This window comes from Manis javanica, chromosome 3 (assembly GCF_040802235.1).
Source record: "Manis javanica isolate MJ-LG chromosome 3, MJ_LKY, whole genome shotgun sequence".
Classification (NCBI taxonomy): Eukaryota; Metazoa; Chordata; class Mammalia; order Pholidota; family Manidae; genus Manis; species Manis javanica.
Window position 1 is genome coordinate 172,052,532 of NC_133158.1, and position 21,503 is coordinate 172,074,034.

General features: G+C 49.6%; 1 protein-coding gene across 1 annotated transcript in view; it reads right to left on the minus strand.

The window, feature by feature from the left end:
• Positions 1–17,580, minus strand: part of SLC6A20 (solute carrier family 6 member 20) — a 59,083-nt gene extending 41,503 nt beyond the window's left edge. Inside the window, exons 1-3 of the mRNA XM_037005598.2 lie at positions 17,327–17,580; positions 3,171–3,311; positions 1,372–1,463 (exon numbers count right to left, since the gene is read on the minus strand). Of these exons, the coding sequence (XP_036861493.1) occupies positions 1,372–1,463; positions 3,171–3,311; positions 17,327–17,447 (354 nt within the window). The 5' untranslated portion in view covers positions 17,448–17,580. The remainder of the gene's footprint in view (positions 1–1,371; positions 1,464–3,170; positions 3,312–17,326) is intronic.
• Positions 17,581–21,503: the final 3,923 nt, after the last annotated feature.

Consider the following 21,503-nt stretch of genomic DNA (forward strand, 5'->3'; position numbering starts at 1 on the left):
AATGCCTGCAGCATGTATGACAACCCCTTAGAGGGAGAGCTGTTGTGCAGTGCACAACCTGTCCATCCATCACTGACAGCCCTAAACAGAGGAGGGGAGATGGTCTTCAGGCTGGAGAGGAAAAGGAGCTGCCCTGTTTCTACATAGCAAGCTGGGGAGAGGCAGGGCTGTGGCCAGTGTTCATGGAACTCTAGGCTGGTCCAGGTAGAGGATTAGGGGCTGCAGGGCAGAGAGGCCTTCCCATCAGTCAGGGACATACACAGGGCATTTGCCAATGGGATGTCCTGGGTAGGGCTGATTGGGAAGTGAGAATAGGGTGTGGATGTAGTACTTTCTGAGTGTAGATGCCAAGTCCTGATTATTGAGGTCATTTACCCAAGCATTCCTTGGGGATCCAAAGATTCAAGGCTGTTCCCAAGCCCTCCAGAGAATGCCCCACCAGCTGGAGGCTAGACCGCAGGCCATGGCCAGCCCGCCCTGCTTCTGGGCCTTGGGGACAGGGTCCACCCTGTGAGGGCCTGGCTCTGTGGCAGAGGGTGAGGCGTCTGCCTCGTTAGCTCCTGTCTCCACCCACTCCTTTCCCATCTGGGAAGAGTCTGAGACAGAAGGAGCTGCTGTAAGGCAAGGGGGACAGTGGTGAGTGGGGTCCCTGAGAGTGAAAGGAAGGCTTTGGGGGAGAGAAATGAACAGGGGCTGCAGAAGGGAAGTCCCCTTGGCTTGGATGCAAAGACCACGTCTCAGTGAAGAATTAGGGGTCTTTCTTCTGTACAACTTTAAGTCCCTTCCATATTTTCTACAATGAGAGTCAGTTGTGCTTATGAGCAGAAATGCATGTTTAAAATGTTTATCTTCGGGACTAGCCCCTATTGTGTTACTGGGGTGATGATGGTCCTTCCAGGGGAACTTTGGTCTACAGGGAAAAGAGGGGCTGGGCCTGGAGTCAGAAAGCTGGAGGGACAAGTGCCCAGGCTGGGAAGGTGGGCAGGGGGGTGCAGGGGAGGAGGCGGGCTGTTACTGCCTTGCGGGGCTGGTAGAACCCTTCCCCACTGGCTCTCTCCACAGACTTTCCCTGGGCCCACTGCACAGGTGCTTAATATTTTGGGGGTCACATGGTTCAGAGAGCACTTGATTAAAGCCAGGCACCTACTCCTAGACACGCACACACATGATTGCAGGGCTCCATGGATCCCAGGGTCAGCAGCCCTCTGCTTGGTTCCCAGTGCTGGCCCCCACCCCCACCCCCCCGCGTCCTCACACCGCTTCCTGGCTCCCCCTGAGGCTGCCGCCCAGCCTCCACCCCATTCCAGGGGGCAGCCCTGCCCTCCCCTCCCCTTCACATGGCTGCTCTTGCTCTGGCGTGGGCTCGCTCACCTGGAAGGAGTGGAAGAGGTACCAGAAGGCCCAGGCATTGATGATGTTGTAGTACATGGAGAGAAAGAAGGAGACCACCACGCTAGCGACACCTGCAGGGAAGCAGGGGGTGCTGAGGACCCTCTCGTCCCCACCCACCTGGACAGGCAGTGGTGGCCCCACCCCAGATGCACCCCCAGGACCCGCCTCTGGGGGCTCCCTGCGATGGCAAGACCTCCTTCAGCGGGTTAGTGAGAGGGCCAATGGGACCAGGCGCCTGTGAGCTCTCTCCCAGGGTCAGTCTCCTCCCCCAGCCTTCCTCCCCATCTTCTGGAGATCTAAGTGCCAGGTGCTGTGCCAAGTATTTACGTGCTTTGGGGCATCACAGCATGATGATCTGCACTTCACAGGGGACAACCCTGAAGAGCTTGCCCAAGGCCAGCCAGTCATCAAGTGGCAGAACTGGACTCAACCCAGCGTTAGAGGCACTTTGTCACCGCCAAGGACATGACATCACAGTTGCTCCCTCCTTGGCCTCCCTGAAGGGGGGTCTTGTGCCAAACCCTGTCTTGTGTGGCAGGGAGCAGGGATGTGAGGATGTGTCAGGAGTGGAGGGGTGGGAGTCCCCCGAGCTGGGCAGGCCTGCAGGGAACCCGAGTGGGGGGCACCCAGGGCGGAGAAAGGGCTGGCAGCCAGTGGTGCTCCGGAGCTGCTGCGGGCGCCCCTCCCAATCCCACATGCTGAGACATCGCCTTAGTCGTTGGAAATTGGCCAAGATGGGCATATCGACACCACTGGTATCAGTAAGTGCTACGGCCAGGCCTTCTCCTACCTCACGCTGGGTGTTAAACATTCACCGCCCCCATCCCGCCCACCAGATGGCACAGGCGTCTGGTATCTTTCCGATGGCACAGCAAATGCTGCGTTGGAGAGGCCCTCTGTGACGGATTACTTGGGCAGATCGTAAAACCACAAACCTCTGTGTTACAAATTAATAGCCACTCAAGATGAGGAGGCCGTTCAGGTCTGGAGATGATTTGTGAGGCCCCTGGACACCTTTATTTCCATGTGAGACAAAGTCACATACAAGGTCATGTCCTCCTGGTCCCTGCAGCACAGCTTTGCTCTCCTCCGGGCCTCCCTGTCCCGGGGTGGGAAGGGGAGCAGAACTGACTGGCTGCTGCTGGCCAAAGGTCCTCCTGCTTGGCAGAGGCAGCCCTGGCACCTGAGGGCTGTGCAGGGCAGGCTAATGATCAGGAGAGGCAGGCCTGGGACACTGGCTTCTCTGGAACTCGAGGGAGGCGGGGTGTAGCAGTGCCTCTTGCTCTCCAATCCCACCTCCTAGCAGCCCACAGCCTCTCAGCGCTGTGGGGTGCCGTAAGGAGCTCACACATGGGTATTACCCAGGCTAGCACCTGGCACACAGTAGGTGTTCTCATTCACAGTCAGCAGGGAGCAGTGACATGAGTTCCTCAAGCTCGGGACACTGACTCCTTTGTTACAGCTCTTTTGTTTGGTGGCTATTCCCTTCTTTAGATGAGCAAACTGAAGTCCAGAGAAGTGGTGGGGTATCCGTCCCCCAGGGGGTGTGCTCCTCGCTCTCTCACTGTCCTGTGGGCGGGAGAGCAGCCCCCCTCAGCCCCCCGCCTGGGGCACCGCCTTCTGGGCTGTCAGTGCTCCCAGTTCAAGGGCTCCCTCTGCGGCCTCGTGCTTGCCCCTCGCTCCAGCAGCTTGGCCGGGGGCTCCCACCCATGCGCCTGCTGCCTGGGGTACAGAATGGGGGTCTCGACGCAGGGGGGGATGGGAGAGCACCCGCTTACCAACACCGCTGAGGTAGGGGCTGATGGCCGTCCAGGCCCCGACGCTGCCCCGCCGCATGTGCTGGCCCACCGCCAGCTCCAGGTACAGGAGTGGCATCCCCTCCACGACGAGCATGACGACGTAGGGCACCAGGAAACTGCCTGTGGGAGTCCAGAGCTGAGGCCAGACATCGCTGGTGGGCTTTAGTCGGCAGCCCACCCGCCGCTGTGCAAACACCCTTCCCTCCAGCCTGCCTCTTCCTTCTGTCTGTCCACCTGTCCATTCAGCCTCCTGCCTTTCCACCCACGCGTGCTCCCAGCTTCCTACTGATCCTTCATCCTTCTGCCCTCATGCTCTTGCACCTTTCCACCCTTTCTGCCACTCCTCTCATCCATGTGTCCATTTTCTTCCTTCCATCCTTCCATCCTCTCATCTTCCAATTTATCCATCCACCTGTTTGTCCATCTGCCCACGGCTGACATGCAGCCATGTCAGTTAAAATTTTTAAATACTTCCATCCTGGGCGATAAATCGCCACTGTCCCAAGCCCCTTGAGTGCCTTCTTAAAGCCTCAACTGCCCCAGCCCTCCTGCCAGAAACCCTCATTCCATATTCTACTGGTTGACCCGAGCCAGGACCACTGTGTTGTCGCACGTTTTGAGCACCACCCCTGAATCCATCCGTCTGGCAGCCCACCTCTGCACTCCTGGCTGGGGTCTTTGGTCAGTCCTGATGGCGGCCCACAGGGAGGTGGTGTGTTTAGTCATTTTACTAAGCACTTCCTTTAAGCCAGGCGCTAAGCTTGTGTGGGAGGGATGGGACGTTAGCAGCCCTCCCACTGCCCTTGAGGGATCACCTGGGCAGAGGAATTCCAGCAACTCATAATTGCCCAGGGCCAGAGATTCCCTTTTTATCTTCAGAGAGGAGGTAGGGGCTTGATATTTATGTGTTGGGAGGCAAGAAGGCCCCCAGTAGACAGAGCCCAGGCCACCACCTCCTTTTATAGAGCACCTCTGCTGTACGTGTATCTGCTTTATATAGTGGCCTTCAGCCTGAAACTTCATTTTAATAAAGTGTACTATGACTAATACAAATTTTGGACCTACTGGTTCCCAAGGAGCCATTTGCAGACAAGTGCCCTGCGTGATGCTAGGGAGCCAGGGCGTGTGAATGGAGCCATGGGCGCCCCCCACCCCCGATCCCACTGCCAGACATGGCACAGACACAGTGGGCCTGAGTGTGGCGTCCCACTGCCTCTGCCCACAGACAGCTGATCCCCAGCTCCTCCTGTGGGCCCCACCCCTCCTCCTCTGAAACCCCTTGGCCATCCCTGGCTCCTTGGCAGTGGACCTGAAAAAAGGTCCAGTGGGAGAAGAGGGCAGGACTTCTGATTAGAATAAACTCTGACACTATAGCTGTGGGGATTAAGGGCTGGTTATAGAAAGAAGTGACTCTGAAATAGTGAAGGTGAGCAACAAAGTATATACGCTTACATGAGCATGCAGTATTTACAGAAGACCTCCAGTGTCTGTCCCGTAACCACTGTTCATCACCAACGGGGTCTCACAGGCTCCTCCTGACCACACCAGATACCCCAGCATCACCCTTAAGTGGCTGCACAACATTTCTCTAGCAAAGGAGCCCTGAATTCACTGCAGCTGTTGCCAGTTTCCTGCAATCCTCAACAAAACTGGGACAAAACCTGGTCCATGCGATTGGTTCTTTCCTTGGGATAGAAATCCCAGAAGTGGAATGGCTGGCACTGGAGACCAAGCAGAGGCTCTGTGTGCCATCTCACCGCGGCGAGAGAGCACCAGCCGTGTGCACAGGAGAGCGGGCCCTGCCACCAGGCCTCTGTAGTCCCCGCTTGGTCCTCCCTGCTCATATCCATGCCCACAGCAAATCCTGCCCTCTGGACTCTGCTTTGAAGGCTCTTCCAGGCCCTGTTCCCTTCCTGTCCTGCAGAAATGTGTTCCAGTATCTTTTCAGGTTCTTCTCAGTAGCAAGAAGCCAAGAGGCCTTCAGGGGCTCCTACCCACCATATATCTAACATAAAGGTTGTGTTAGCAAAACCTACTTGGAGAAACAGCAAACCCTAAGTTACAAGAAAAGCTCATTTTCACCTCGGTGTTAAACAGTAACTACACAAGGCCTGGCAAGGCCCACGGAAGGCTTTTCTCTTTGACTGGGCCTGGCCTGCCCATGGGAAGGCTGGAAATCTAAGGTCTGGTGCCTAGCTGGGAGCAGGGGTTCTTTAGTCCTGCCCATCAGTTATTTTTTACTACTCCTGCCCTCAACCATCCAGGTGCACAATCCCAGTGAATTTCCTCTGCAATTATTTTCTCTGCAAATGGTGCTAGAACAATTGAATATCCATGTACAGAAAAAATGAACCCGAATCTGTATCTCACATTAAAAAATAAATTTCAAAGTGGATCATAGACCTATATGTACAACTCAAAACTACTAAACTTCTAGAAGAAAACACAGGAGAAAATCATTCTGACCTCAGGTTAGGCAAAGATTTCTTTTCAAAAGCATTATCTGTGAAAGGAAATACTGATAAATTGACTTCATTTCAAAATTGTGCTCTGTGAAATACACCATTTGGAGAATAAGAAGACAAGCTTCAGATTGGGAGGAAATATTTGCATTTGATAAAGACTTTGTATTTAGAATATATAAAGGGTTCTCAAAACTCAATAATGAGAAAACAAAGAACCCATTCAAAAAAGGTTCAAAAAATTTTTTGAACAGATATTTCACCAAAGAAAATATGTGAATGGCAAATTAGCACATGAAAAGATGCTCAACATCAATGTTCATTAAGAAAATGCAAATTCAAATCACAATGAGATGCCACTACACATCTATTAGAATGGCTAAAATATGAAACACTGACAATACCAAGTGCAGATGAGGATTTAGAGGAACTCCCAGACATTGCTAATGGAAATGTAAAATGGTGTGGCCCGTCTGGAAAGCTGTGTGGCAGTTTCTTATAAAGTTAAGCAAGCATATGCTTGCTTTATGGCCCAGCAATTTTTCAGCTATTTACTCTAAAGAAATGAAAATTATGTTCACACAAAAACCTGTACATGAATGTTTAGAGCAGCTTTATTCATAACTGTCAAAACCTGGGAACAACCCAGTTGTTTTCCAATGGGTGAATGGATAACCCTGCTATATCCATATAGTGGAATACCACTCAGCCAATAAAAGGGAACTACTGATTCATGCAACAACAGGGGAGAATGTCAAAAGCATTAGGCTAAGTGAAAGGTGCAAAAGCCTATATACAGTATGATTTGATTTGTGTGACATTCTGGAAATGGCAAAACTATAGGGATAGAAAACAGATCTGCGCTTGCAGGGGGCTGGGAATGGGGAGTGGCTGACCCTGAGGGGCATGACAGCTGCATACATCTGTCACGATCTATAGAATTGTATACCAAAAAATGTGAATTTTTCTACATGTAAATGTATCTCAGGAGAAGAAAATTTGTTCTATGATCACTTTGGAAACAAGTCCACTAATCAACTCTCTTACCCATGGATTGTTCCCCATGCTCCTTTTATGTAAAAATTCTGATGCAGGCTCTGTATGAGGTGGTCCTGGCACCAGGGGGAGGGGGACAGGGGCCTGATAAGGGGTGAGTGTGCTCCATGTATCTTGATGGGTCACACTGTGGGAGATTAAATATGGCCAAACATACTTTGTGGCTGCTCATGTTATGAGGCAGGGTCCATGAATCCACCTGCCGATCCGGGCTGGCTCTGGGACATGGCTGATCTGGCAGGACATGAGGAAAGGACGCCATGGTTGATCCAGAACCCGGGCCTCGGGACACCTCGTGGCTGTGTCTTCATCATCTTGGATGTGACCCCGCGACCACCACATATGGAAGCTGGTCCAGGCTACCTGAGGGTTAGAGGCCACGTGGAGGAGAACCAAGGGCCCAGCCAGCTCAGTGCCCACTGCCAGCACGAGGCACCTTCCAGCCAGGTGACCTGCCAGCAACGCAGCCACACACGAGCCGGGTCTGCTGGAACCAGTGGAGAAGTGCGCAGCCACCCACAGAACTGTGAGAAAGAATTGTCTTTGCCACCAGTTTTTTTTCTTTTTACCTCTCAGTACTTCAGTGTATAAACACGGATACAGTACTATTAGTTTATCTACACATCTTACTGTACTTTTATTACCAATTGTTGCACTCATTTTCTTTTCCTGGTCTCAGGTCCAGCTCCCGGCCATGGCGGCAGCCGATCCCCACGGCTCGGGGCACACGGCTGGTCTGGGACAGCGCCTTACACTTGCTTTGCCTCGCATGACTGCCACGTCGGAGCATCCTGGCCTGCTGTTGTGTGACCGCCCCTCATTTGGGGCTTTGGCAGGAACATCAAAGCCGTTGAATCTTTGTCCAGAGGTACATGATGTCGGTTTGCCCCACCGTTGGCCGTGCTCACAGTGCTCACGGGGCTAAGGTGCGGCCTCCCAGGTGTCTCAGCTAAAAGTTACTATTTTCCCCTTTGAAATTATTAGGTACCTTTGAGGGAGGTATTGAAGATGAGGTAACTATCCCATTTCTCATCAGACCTTTGCCTGCTAGTTTTAGCATCCATGATGAGTCTTGACTGAAACAATTATTACTGGGTTGGTTGCCGAATGGTGATTTTCTGATGCCATCATTCCTTCGAAGTCCTTAGCTTTCAGTGGTCTGTCACTTTTAGAGTGGCAGAAACAAATGGAGCCCCTACCCCACCTGGTGAGGATGGCCTAGCCCTGTGGGCAAGGGCGCCTTACCTGGGTGGCACAGAGTCGTGCCGAGTACATAAAAGCCCATCCTCAGCCTGGTGATTCTCACTCATCACCTGCCGTCCCATCTCGACCACACCCCCGCTGGGCTGTTCTTGAGGCAGCCCAGCAGCTGGTGCCCCGCGGTTCATTCTTAGGTCCTGTCTCCCTGTCCGCCCCGCCCCTCACCACCCCCACCCCGCCCTGCCCGGCCAGGCGCTCCTTGCTTCTCCTTAGGCCTGGAATGACCTCCTCACTCTCTGCTGTGCCTCCGGGGCTCTGTGGAGAAGGCGCCGGTCGCCCTCTCCCAGCTGACCGCCCCCCTCCGTCCCCGTGCCTCATGGCCCCTGCGGGTCCGGCCTCTGCACCATGGCCCTTGCTGTTCCCTTCCTGGGAGCGCCTCCTCCCTTCTCTCAGTTCTGCACCAGACCTGGCCTCCCAGAGTGGCCATCCGGTCCGTCTTAGTGAAAACAGCCTCCACACCATGGAGTCCTCTGCCTGCTGCCCTGCGGGACTTGGCTTCAGAGCATGGGAGGACGCCATGTGAAACTGTGCTGCACTTCCAGTTGTTTGCTTGGGGTCTGTGCCCCCGGCATGGGTGCCTCTGCTCCCCGGTCTGCTCAGAACATTGCTAGGCAGAGAGCAGAGCACAGGGAATATTTCTTGAATGCAGAAAGGAATCCTTCACGTCTCGCTGGAACTTCCACACACACTCAGGGGCCTCTCCAGATTGCCTGAAGCTAAGAGGGGGTCTCTCTCTCTCTGGTCTCACATAGCCCCTGAGTATCTGAGTGTCTACTGCTCTGCCCAACCCAAATTTCCTGAACAGCTCCTGAGGGCAGGGATAAGGTCAGCTTGGCTCACAGTTGAATTTCCAGCTCCTAACACAGGGCCTGGCATGGAGTAGGTGACCAATAAGTGTTTGTTGAATGACTTCCTGATGACAAATGGTTCTGCCATGTTTCTTCTACCTGGGTAGGTGGGTCCTGAAGCTATTGCCAAAGAAAAATGACAGAGAGGTCTGGCAAAGTTCATCATGTTGCTAAAAACTGTGTGTTTAAAATCTTTTTCATATAAATTTCCTTTAAACTTTCACTTTATTTTGTGTTTGTATTAGGTAAGATGTATATTGGGCAAGTCTACAGCAGCCTGCACCTCCCACGGAAGGGATGAGCAGTCGGGACCTATATCACACAGTAGACCAAAAAAAAAAGGACCACTCTTAAGTATCAGAGCAATGTCTTTCTCTGAAGTAGATTTGCTGTGAGAAAACAGGAAACTTGTAGCACATTTCTAGTATCTGGTCTCTAAGTGCTCAGAGGACACTGTGTTTGTGGATGAGCATCAGGCAATGATGAAGAAAGGGCAATTTTAAAAGAAAGAAGATTCTATGAATATGAAAAAGATATGATGGTTGAATTTAAAGCCAATGGAGGCAATAAGTGAAGTAAAAGACCATCTTGAGAAATTACCCAGTAGCCCAGGGGAAAAGGATAAAGAAATAGAAATCACAGAGAAGAGATGAGGAGAATGGCTGGCAAGCCCACACATTTACTCTCTAATGAGAACTAAGGAGGAGAGGATGCTGCAGACACGGCAGCTGGAAGGGCACTGTAACACCTTCCACAAGGCACTTCCTTACATGTGCCATTGAGAGGGCTCACTAGCCCAAGGTAAAATTTCTTTTCTTCTAGTTTTTGAGATACCATGTCCGATGTGTCAGGGAGCCAGAGTGGTGGGTAGGCTCTCTGGAGGCTTGGAACTACAAGCCTGAGTGTCCTAGTCTGCAAGATTCTCCCCACAGAAAACGGGTCATTCAGCCCCATCTGCAGCTGACCAACTTGGACCTGACTGACCATCAGTGTGAGAAAGTTTAATGTTATCTCCTAGAATCCAAGAGAAAAGGGGGCAGGGGGAGAAGAGAGACAACCCGAAAGGAAATGGGGAACCCAGGGACAGAGCAGCCTTTTCTGCTAGAGTGAATTCCTGTACTTCTGGCCAGGGAAGCCCATCCCTGAGGATTGTACCTTCTCCTGCATCCCATCTGACAGCCTGTTCATAAGAAAAAACTGGCTAACATCTATAAAAAGTAGGTACTTCCCAGAAAGACCTCTGAAAAACCCTGTGGCAGATAAGGAGCTGTAATCAGCATAGGATACAGGGAAGGATCTCCATTAGGCACTTTCCCTTCATGTCAGGAGCCATACCAGTCCTAGGTGAAACTGATGAAACAGTCATAGAGCTTGCAAATTTTTTGAGATAAAAATTTTGCATAATATCATATAAATTTATATAATATCCTAGTTATATAGGACAGTAAAGAACTAATAAAAAATAAATCTGACCACAGAGTTCTCCTTTGCAGAACTGGAAATCTGAAAAATCTTCACAGAATGGAAAAGCATGTAGAGAGTTTTGCATAGAAACCCACTGTGGTTCATTCATGTGAGATATAAAGGAAAAATCTTTCCAAACATGCTTAGAAGGTGAACCACCTATTTACTATTCCTGAAAAAGTTACTTGGAGATGAATTGCAGCCAGTCAGTATGGGATCAAAACAAAAGAACTCAAATATGGAGTTATGTTATACAAGAACTAAGTATTGGTAAACTAGCAAATGAAACAGGATTAATTCTGAATATAGCATTGTCAATACCAATATAAAATAACACAAATGAAAAGTGTAATTCTTGAATGAGAAGACACATAATATTAGTGGTAATAAAATCATCATCATGAGTCTGAAATATTGGAAAGTGAAATGAGGATGAGGAAAGGAGCAAACAGGAAAAGTATGCTGAAAGTTTCAACTTTCATACAGTGATACTACTACATAACATTCCATTCTTGATACTGACACTTAGAGAAAATAACTATACTTTTTGTTTAAAAACTTAAATTAACCCTAGAGAATAAAAATTAGGATTTATACATTCAAAATCACTTGAGGGAAAAAGCAAAGGAAATATGTATATAACAACAACAGCAAAGAGAAAATAGCAAGGCAGTATGAGCAAGATGGAAAAACACCCAGCAACCGCAGCATGATAATAAATATAAATGGATCAAATTCTTCCACTAAATGTTAACAACCATTTGGATTATTGTAGTGTAAAAATGTAAGCAATTTAAAGTTCCACATTGGAGAATGGGTAAGTTATGTTACATCTGTAAATGGAATATTACAGAGCTCTTTGAGTTAATATTTTCAAAGAATATTAAATAATTTTTGTAATGATTATAATAGGTTGTTAAAAAAAGCAAGACATTAAATTACATATAAATATGGTTCTAATTTTTTTAAAGCAAAAAAATGTGTTAACAGTCACAATCTCTGAGTTCTTGGATTTGGAATGATTTTGTATTTTATTTCTTTGTACACATATCTATTTTCTACATCTATAATCTCAAAACACACATGAATATATTATTCTAGAGCATGTTGCTGCTTATCTTAATAATTATCAGAGCTAGTTCCTTACCTTATCTGTTTGCTAATCTCAAGAATCTCACTACAAGAGAAATTTTTCTCTGTATGAAATTTCTCTCTACAAGCAATCACATCTTGCTCTGTCTCCTTTGAAACCCACAAAGAGACAAATTAATCAGACATAGCTTACTTGCCTTATGCAGGTTCCCAATGCTTGCTCTCCTTTATGTATTTTTGTCCTCTAGAAAAACCACACAGGGACTTTTTTTTTTGGTATCATTAATCTACAATTACATGAGGAACATTATGTTTACTAGACTCCCCCCTTCACCAAGTCCCCCCCCCCACAAACCCCATTATAGTCACTGTCCATCAGCGTAGTAAGATGCTGTAGAATCACTACTTGTCTTTTCTGTGTTGCACAGCCCTCCTCGTGCCCCCCCCCCCACATTATACACAGGGACTTTTTAACCTGACCTTTCCTTTCGGGTATGTGTGTATATTTAATTTAAGGCACATAGAGCACAAATTCTCAGGTGATGCTGAAGATGCTGGTCCAGGGACCGCACTTTGAGAAGCACTATTCTATCCTCTGCAACACTCCACACTACTGCCTCCTTTCCCTCATTCGTCCCCTCCCATCTTGACTTTCCTAAAAAAACTGGAGTCAATCACAGTTAAATTTTTGGAAACAAAAAACAAATACATAGATGAGAAAATTGAAAGTCCCCCTTACTTTGGCAGACCCCTTGGTCTAAAACTTTCAGATCCGCATCCTGTCTGTCCCTGCCCTCAGCAGCAGCATCAGTTCACCACCTACCCAATACACTCCTGGCCTCCATCTTGGCAGTTTCTTTAAACCATGGCTCTGACCACGTCACCTCCCTGCCTAAAATCCTGGCTTTGCTTCAGAGTCAAGATCTATGTTCTTAGCCTGTTCTTCAAGGCCCTTCAGTTTGGATTCCTGCTGACCGTCCTTCACCTCGGGCTTCTACCCCGCTGGTGCCCTGGCCCCTAACCCTGCTTATCACAGCCAGGTAGGGTTTCCAGCCATTCCCCTCAATGCACAACCTCCTGTGCCTTTTTGCACAAGCCGTTGCTTCTCCCTGTAATGTTTTCATCCTAAATCCACCTGATGAGCTCCAGCTTACATGTCAAGGCCTTGATTGAATGTTGCCACTGCCAGAAGCCTTCCTGGGTCCTCTCAAGCAGCTAGCCTTCCCTCTTCATATTTCAGTAGTCTCTCAACAGCTCTCTTTCCCTCTGTGCCCTCTGTGCCCAAGAAACACTTTTACCTGGCCCCACCTCTTGAGGGCAGTCACTCAACTCCCCCCTCAGCATAGTCCCTGGCTTGCAGCAGATACTCAAGAAGTATTAATTGAAAGACTGAAATTAAGTGCCTAGAAGGTTTATATTGTTTATTGCATAATTTTTATGCACTTTTCTGTTTGAAAAAGGATATAAGGTAGTGGTTCTCTGGTGCACAGTAAGATCCCCTGGGGACCTTTCAAACTCCTACTGTTCAGGCCACACCTAAGACCCACTCAGTCAGGGTTTCTGGGGACGGTTTTCCAAGATCCCAGTGATTCTAATGTGCAGAAGAGGTGGAGGCTTCCCCACTGGCAGGTGGACACTGCATCCTGCCTGGGAGATCTTCCTCTCCATTACCAGGTGGTGGGAGACGCATCAGACTCCGCTGTGCTGCATATAGGGAGGCATGGCCCTAGCCTGTGTTACCCAGGAAGAGCCACCTTTAATGTAGGGAGGAGGTGGTTTCCTGGGCAGGGTGAGGGGCATGGGTACCCTTGGCAAAGGGGGGACACCAGACATCTGGGGAAGGGTGAGGTGGAGAGGAGCTGGCCCAGAAGCAACATGGGCTTCTTACAGGTAGACGCTGCAAGCACAAGGCTCTTGGGCAGGCCCCCTCCCGGGTGAGGGCGAGGCCCTGGTTGAGTGTCACATCAGAAGTGCAAGAGGAAGGGCCTGGAGCCATGGCCATTCTGATTCAGGGTCCTGGGAGGAGGTCTGGACTTCTGAGGCAGCCTCTCCTGCCCTGCCTTTATCAGATTAAACACAGACACTGGAGGGGCTGGGGAGAGAGCCCTGGCTTGGACACGTAAGTGGCTGAGTCCCAGGGACTCCTCCAGAAGCCACCTTTCTTTCTCTGAACTTGTTTCCCATCTCCAAGTGGGGGTGACAAGACTGACTCCAAGAGTGTTGTGGAGAATGTTTTGCACTGTGCCTCATACATACTAGGAACCCAATAGCATGGTTGTTACCAGGACTGAGTCTAGAAATCCCAGGATGAGCAGCAGATGTGGCCTCTCAAGGGACTCCCTGACCATATTTTCTGATGCCTGGGGCCTAGCATCTTGAGCTTACTTTGGAGTTTCACGTGTTTGTTACTTCACAACCTTTGCATCTCAGGCTCCTGTGTGTGTGCTCACACACTGTACAAGTGAGCAGTGGTAGTGCTGCCTGCCCCTGTGTTCACGGACGGACTGGGGGTTGCTCGGTCCTGGGCTGGGGACCAGCCTGCAAGGCTGTGGCTCTAAGGCAGAGCCACTCTGGCTCAGAGCAGCTCACAAGAGCCAGCAGTGCACACTTCTCCCCCGCCCCACTGTCCAGACATCAAACTGGTAGTCTGAGATCAGCCATGGTGAGAGCATCTGCACTACAGCAGTCAGCAGATGCTGCGTGTTAGGTCCTGCTCTTCCCACCAAAAGAAGAATGGAACGTTTACCAGCACCCCATTGCCTGGCTCCCAGCGGCCGGTGGCATGGTGAGGGGGGCACAGGAACCACCCTGACTTCACCTCTGAAGCGCAGGCCGTGGATCTGCAGCCACCGCATCATGAGGAGCAGGTGAGAAAGGCAGGTCCTGCCCTCCTTCAGGTCTCTGAGTCAGAAGCCTGGAGTGGGCTCCAGGGACCTGCAGCTGATCAAGATCCTCACCGAGCTGGAGTTCGAGATGCTGAATTGCTAAGCACCAGACGAGAGCAGAAGGGGTTTTGAAGGCAAGTGTGACATAAGTTCTGAGAGTGTCACTGTCCCACTGCAGTGCAGTGTCCTCTGATTTCTCCCTCTTTATGATTCAAATGTAGAGAAAAAAGCCTATATTCCACCAACCGCACAACTGTTCTTATTGTTCCACGTTTCTTCCATGATTTGAACATGTTTGTATAAAAATCAATCACTGGTGCGTTTATTATCTGCACATAATTCAGCAGCACATTTGCATCCCAATTTCTTCCTGAACAGCACTGCCTGAGACTCTGACATGGTCGTCAAGACCTGCTGACTTTTGCAAGAAATATACAGTCCCTCAACTGCCTTTTATTTTATTCCTGCGCTGGTGTGCTGTACAAGGTGGTTGGAACCTGGAATGTATTCTTCAGAATTAACATTCCTTGTGCTGGGCCTTGGCTGGCAAGCAGGATGGAAACAAGCCTCTCCAGTCACGGGCAGAGCTGCCTGGAAAGGAGTGCAGACCATAATCCGCCTTATGCTGGGAAGTATTTTGGCACAGCTTGGCTCTGCAGCATATAAACAAGTTCTTTGTTGGGTGGGGGTGGTGGGTCACAGCTCTGTTGAGCGCCTTTCATGATGTGACTGGTTTACTCTTTAGCTTTAGGTTAAGATGGGTCTGGAAACTGCATGGGGTTTGGGCCACATAAATCACTTACTACTAGGTGGCACCACTGGGCAGTGAAAAGCACTGGGAATCCACCAACATCCCCACTTCACAGCACCTGCAGACTTTCTAACAGACCAACAAATGCTCATGGAGCACCTCCTCTGGCCCCACCACTTCACAGAGATGGGGCTGTTGGGGGACGGAGAGACCCTAGGGCGCCGTGCAGCCAGCTGAGCAGGTCCTCACTTGGCCTGACAGGCTGAGCAGCGAAGGGCCAGGAGGCAGACTGAGAGAAGGCAGTGCTTGGTGCCTGGTGGGAGGACATACCTGCAAAGTCTGGAGGCAGGCAGTGCTGCTCAAAACACTTGGGGCTGCCCCAAGATGAGGGGCAGGAAATGAGGTGGAAATAGGGGCAGGTGTTGGGGGCTCAAGGCCTTACCTACTGTGCCAGGATAAACTGCTTGGTCTTTATTTGTTCTGTAGACACGCCTGAGAGGGAAGCACCCATCCAGCCTAAGTACAATCTGTACCAGGCTGAAGATTTCTTCTTTTTTTTCCTTTCTCTTGGGTCCTAAGGGTCTTGCAGTTCTTGCAACTCCTTGTAATACATTCTAGTTCAGAACTACTCCGACCTACCTGGGTGCGCCTGTAGACTATTCAGGTGATGGTGTAGTTATTAACAAGGAATTACATAACTATGTGACAGCAAGGCCCACCCGGCATGAAGGCTGGGCAGCATGCAGCCAGGATAAAGGGACCACCATGGGTAGGTGTGCTGGGCATAGAATGACGTGGAAATCTCATCTGGACAAACAATTCTTTCAAAAGGCAGTTATGAAGCTGCTATACATATGGCAACACAAGCCCCTCACATAATTATCATGTATATATGTCCTGCAGAATCAGAGAATTAAGAACTCACTACTTAGAAATAAACCTCTGTGGAGTAACCTTTTGTCAAGATTTTGGGTTGTTTTTTAAGCTAGTGGGAGCGTGGGCAGGAGCCTTGTTGGTCCTAAACGGATTATATTTTGCACATACCTTGGTCTAACATCTTTCACTGTCCTTTCATTGTCATTAAAACCCCCTTTTCCTGCTGATTACAGAAGACATTACACACAAGTGCACACACACATTGTACTAGGTAAGGAAAGATCACCCAGATATAACAACTGTTAACATACACTCTGGTGGATTTTTGTTATCTTTTCTCCCTATATGTTTAAACATAATTGAGATCATCCATTTATAAACCTTTGAATCTGACTTTCCCTCCTTCCACTTAATATATGATATGAGAAAATACTCACATAAAATTTTTTGAAAACTCCATCTTAATGCTGCAAAGAGCATCACTGCATGGATGTTCCATAATTTATTGAACCAATCCCCATTAATTGAGGGCTCAGGAAGTTTCCAGTGTTTTGCTCTTATTAAAAGACCATCATTCCATTTTCTACCTTCTGTCAACAACCCTGATTATATCCTTTAGGTAGAGTTCTAGAAATGGAACAATTGAGAAAAAAGGTTTTTAAAATACCAAGACATCAATCCCTTTTGCCACAATGCAGCGGGACTTCACAAGAGGCCCTTTGGCATGCCATGGTCATGGAAGGTGTCCCTGCTCTCTGCAGCACGAAGGGTCTGGGCCGTGTGCTGGTCCGCCTACCTAGAGAATGCACTGCGATGTTTCAGAGGAAAACTTTGTAAAAAAAAAAAAAAAAGAAACAAAAGCAAAAAAATAAATAGAATTATTTTCCTTTCCTGCCATCTGTGGTTCCAAACGCAAACTAACTTTTTATGAAAAGTTTACAGAAATGCTTCAAGATCCTTTAACCTGAGTTTCAAACCGTGCTGCTGGGAATGTAAATTTCTGACCTGAAAATTGTGTAAGGAGTTTCTGTTTCGCCAGGCAATTTCCTGCTCCCTTTTTAGGCTGATACTTAAGGTTTAAGGCTCGCAGCCAGATTGTTGCCCCCAGTCCTCCCACAGGGCGGACCACGGGTCGCCCGCGCCTCCCACGCTCTCGCTGAGGCTGCCTGGAGGACTAGGCAGCGGTGGGGGCAGGGGCGGGGGCGCCTGGCCCCTGGGACGGGGCTGAGGGTCGCGGAGAGCGCCGGGGCGCGGCTCTGGGTAAGAGCTCCGGCTTGGAGCGAGATGTCCGGGGTCCCATTCCCGGCTCCGTAGCTTTGTGCACATCACGGGCCCTCTCGGAGTCTCAGTTTACTGGTCTGGAATACGGGGCCACTGGAGCGCGCACCCGCGGCGCGTCGGGCGTATCGCCGCTGGCCCCGGACGCCGCGGCCGCACTCACCTCCGCCGTGCATCTGGCACAGGTAGGGGAAGCGCCACACGTTGCCCAGGCCCACCGCGAACGAGATGCAGGCGAACACGAACTGCAGCGGGTTGGTCCACAGCGGCCGCGCCTTCTCCATGGCCCCGAAGCTCCGCGCCGGGTCCCCGCTCGGGCGCCGCGCGGCTGCTGGCGTCGCGGCCTCCCTGCACACTGTTCCGCCTCGACTCGGCCTGAGGTGGCCGCGCGCCTCTGCCTCCGCCGCTCGCCCTCTTTTTAATTGCTAATCTCATTAACAGCGCGCCTGTCGGAGGGGCGAGGCTGGTAAATGGGTGACGGCGAGCCCCACCCCGCCTGGCCGCCGCGGCCGGGAAGGCACCCGAGATTGCGCGGTACGCGGGTTCCTACGGCTGGACGTCCGAGCCTCTGTGTCGGCCGCCGCCTTCCTGCAGTGGTCAGGTTCCCCCACCACTTATCCCTTAGTTACTGAGTGCCTACTGTGTGCCAGGCTTTGGAGACGGGTCTGTGAACAACTCGAACAGCCCCAACCCTTCTGGAGCTGGCCCTCTGCTAGAGGGGGATGCTCAAACTGGTCTGGATAAAATGTCCTATTTTTAACTATTCTGACCAACAGAAAGACCAATTTCACATGGTTCATTCTAGACCATATATAAGACAGACATGCAAGGAAGGCAACTAAGGCAGAGCAAAGGGTTCAGCAGTCCTGGGGTGCTCAGGGAGTGCTGCCCAGAGAACGGGGCTTGACATCTGCCCAGAGACCAGAGGGAAGGAAGGGAGAGATGCTCTCTCCTCCCACACTCGCACCCACCGTGTGGAGGCATAGCTATCCCGGCAGTAATGTGTCCTCCCATCCACAGAGGCCCTACTTGCCTACTTTGTGTGGGGTTGGGAGTCTGACTTTGTGGAACCCTGTGGGGCCAGGAATCAGGTTCTGAACAACTGCCATGGGAGACTACTGTTCAGGCCAGTCAAGGGGCCAGAGATTCTGATTCATTAGGCTTGGACTGGGCCTCAGAAACATAATTTTAATACCAGTCTGGAAAGGTGATTTGGTTCAAGGTGGTCACTAGACATGCCTAAGCCTGGTGTTTTGGAGTAATGCAGGACTTGGCTTTGAATCTCAGCTCTGACACTAATTTAGCTGTGTGACTTTGGACAAGTCCCTTAACCTCTCTAAGCCTTTGTCCCCTCATTTGTAATGGGAACATGTATATTTCCCCTTATAAGGGCTTATGTGAGAATTAATAGACAACTTAGATGGCATATAGTAAATGCTCAATAAAAAGGCCCTAAGTCCCCAATGGGCTGAATGAATGAATAGGTAATATAATAAATACCTTAATAATAAAGACATACTTTGACCAGTAGTTGGTACATAGTAAGAGCTAAGAAAATGCTTGATAAATAAATTAAATTAAAAAGATATGAAAAACAGTTGCTAGTGGAAATCTGACTTGAAAACAAAATAAAATTGCTACTCTGGGATGGCTCCTAGCTGGGCTTTCCCAAGACTTCCTGCCTGGCTGGGGGCAAAGGAGAAAGGGGGTGCGGTGAGGAAGGTGGAGATTCCTCAGACCAGAAAAAGTCCAAAGTGCAACAGGGGAAACTATTTTGGTTTTTAAACTTTGAATTCTAGAAAGTGTTTTCCCTACCTCTTGCCTGCTCCCCAGAGGAACCACTATCCTGGTTTCTGTGCTGCAGGTTAGTTTTAGCCGCTCTGGTCTCTGCTCCTGCGGTATGTGCTGTGTGGCACCTCGTTTCATGTGTGGGGGTCACTGGTGTCCTCACAGCTGCATGGTATTCCATGGTGTGAATCTACTCTAGCTTACTACTCATGGCCATTTGCGTTGTCTCGTTTGGTGCTACTTTGATTAAAGCAGTAAGGAGCATACTAGTACACGTCCTTGGGTGGATAAATGTGCTCACTGCTGGAAACTGCTGGGTGAAGGTTCAGCCTTAGTGGTGCTGCCGAACTGTTTTCCAGAGAGGTAGTAGTGTACAGTCCCGTGAGTTTCGGTTGCTCTATATCCTCACCAACACTTGTCATCCTGTCTTACTCAGTCTTGTGGATGTGTTGTACCAACTCACTGTGGCTTTTAGCTCTGATTTCCCTAAAGCTGATAGTGCTGCATTCCTTTCCTCAGGCCAGCTGGGCCATTTGGACATCCTCTTTCATGAAGTGCCTGTTCAAGTCTTCAGCCAGTTTTCATTTGGCTCATCTGACTTTTTCTACTCATGTACAGTTTTAATCTATTCTGGCTATGAGCTCTTGTCAGTTTTATGTATCACAAATTTTTTCTCTCAGCCTGGGAGTTACCTTTATATTCTATCAGTGGTGTCTTGTGATGAACAGATGTTCTTAATATTAACAAAGCCCAATTTACAAATCTTTTAATGTTCTCTTTGAGTTTTAAAAAATATCTTGCTTAAGAAATTTCTCCTTTATCAACTCCAAGGTTACAAAGATATTGCTGAAAATTTCAATTTGTGGCAAAGTCTGTCTCAGCAGTCCTAGTTAGGGCTGCTTTGTGATGTCAAATCATTCAGCATGTTGCTCCCTGTCTGCTTGGCAAGCTCTTGTTCTCACGAATGAGTTTTCCCTAGAGGGTACCTGGCTGTGCAGTGGCATTCGGGAACTGGTATCTTGGAGAGATGCCCAGCACAGTTGTCTGTAAAAAATTAGGTTGTATAAAGCAACAAATAAATTATTTAAAACAGAGGAGGTAAGTACTCAAAACCCACCACTTACTAATTATTTCCTACATTGTTATCCATGCTCTTGAGGTTATCTATATCTGTCGTATATGTATGGTGCAAATCGATATAATGCTACTGCAGCCTCTCCCCGACTCCATGTTTAGTGACTCTGCATTGGAAGCTTGGAATTGGGAGTATTTACACCATGGAAATTGGTAAGCACCACCAATCAGAGCTTTTTCTGCAGAAAGCTGATGGAGAGATGCGTAGCATAGTTGCCTGGAACGCAGAACATGAAGCTGCTCGAATCTGTTGGTTTGATACGTAGGCAAAGCCTCTCTTCAATTCCCCACCCCAGGGATCAGGCCAACACCTTCCCATCTCCAGCCACCCTGCCAGATTCCCTGGGAGCCTGACCAGGTTGTAGGCAGCACAGAGACACATCCTCATAGCAGGACTAAGTAAATCCTCAGGGACAGATGCTCAGGGCTTCTGGTAAGGCCCCCCGATCTTTCTGAAACCCTGATAACGCTGATCTGACCAGACCAGCTGTGCTGCTGGGAGTGTGGATGTGCTTCCAGGGGGAGCTGGCCAGGCAGGGGTGGGTATCAGCAGGGGAGGGCAAGCAAATGTTTAGCAACCAGATTTCTGTAAAAGCAGCTCTCCTTTGTAGTATTTACCAATTTCTATGGTGTAAATACTCCCACTATGGCCATTCCAAGCTACCAATATAGTGTCATGGAATGTGGAATTGGGGAGAGATATGCAGTAGCATTCTATTAATTTGCACCACACATAAGCCATAGAAACAGATACCCTAAAGGGCGTAATGATGTAGGAAATAATTAGGAAGTGGTGAGGTTTTGAGTATTTATTACCTCTATATTGTAATAATTTGTTAGTTTATATACCTTAATTTTTAATAATGGCAGTGTTTAACAATCAGTTCACAAACTCCCAGTTGGCACTCACCAGCCATACGGACTGCTTCCAGTGCTCCACAGGGACTTGGGGTTTCTGTGTGGCAGGGGCAAGGGGGCCAAGTTCAGCAACCAGTGGTCTGGGGCCCAAGGGCAGCAGGGTTTCCAGCTTAGCTCAGTCCGCCCTGTGCGCTCGCTGGGACCTCCACTGCCTGTATGGAGGATGCTGCCTGTGGACAGGCCTGTCCAGCCTCACTTGCCCTGTCAGTCGGGAGACAGCTCCCTGAAGGACAGCAGGCCAACCCACCAGAGTGATCTGATTTGGGGAGGAGGGTGTAGGAAGGGGGTGGTCCTGACTCAGTTGCATGGGCATGGTCCCAGGCACACGCCAGGATCCCAGTCTTACCCCACAATTCTGGCCATGCTGCTCTCAATAATGTGCTCAGCCCAGTGACCCTGATGCCACTTAACCCCCATCAATGGCTCCCAGTTCCCTACAAGATAAAGTCCAAACTCTTCAGCCTGGTCTGTCAGGCCCTGAGCAACTTATTTTTTAATTG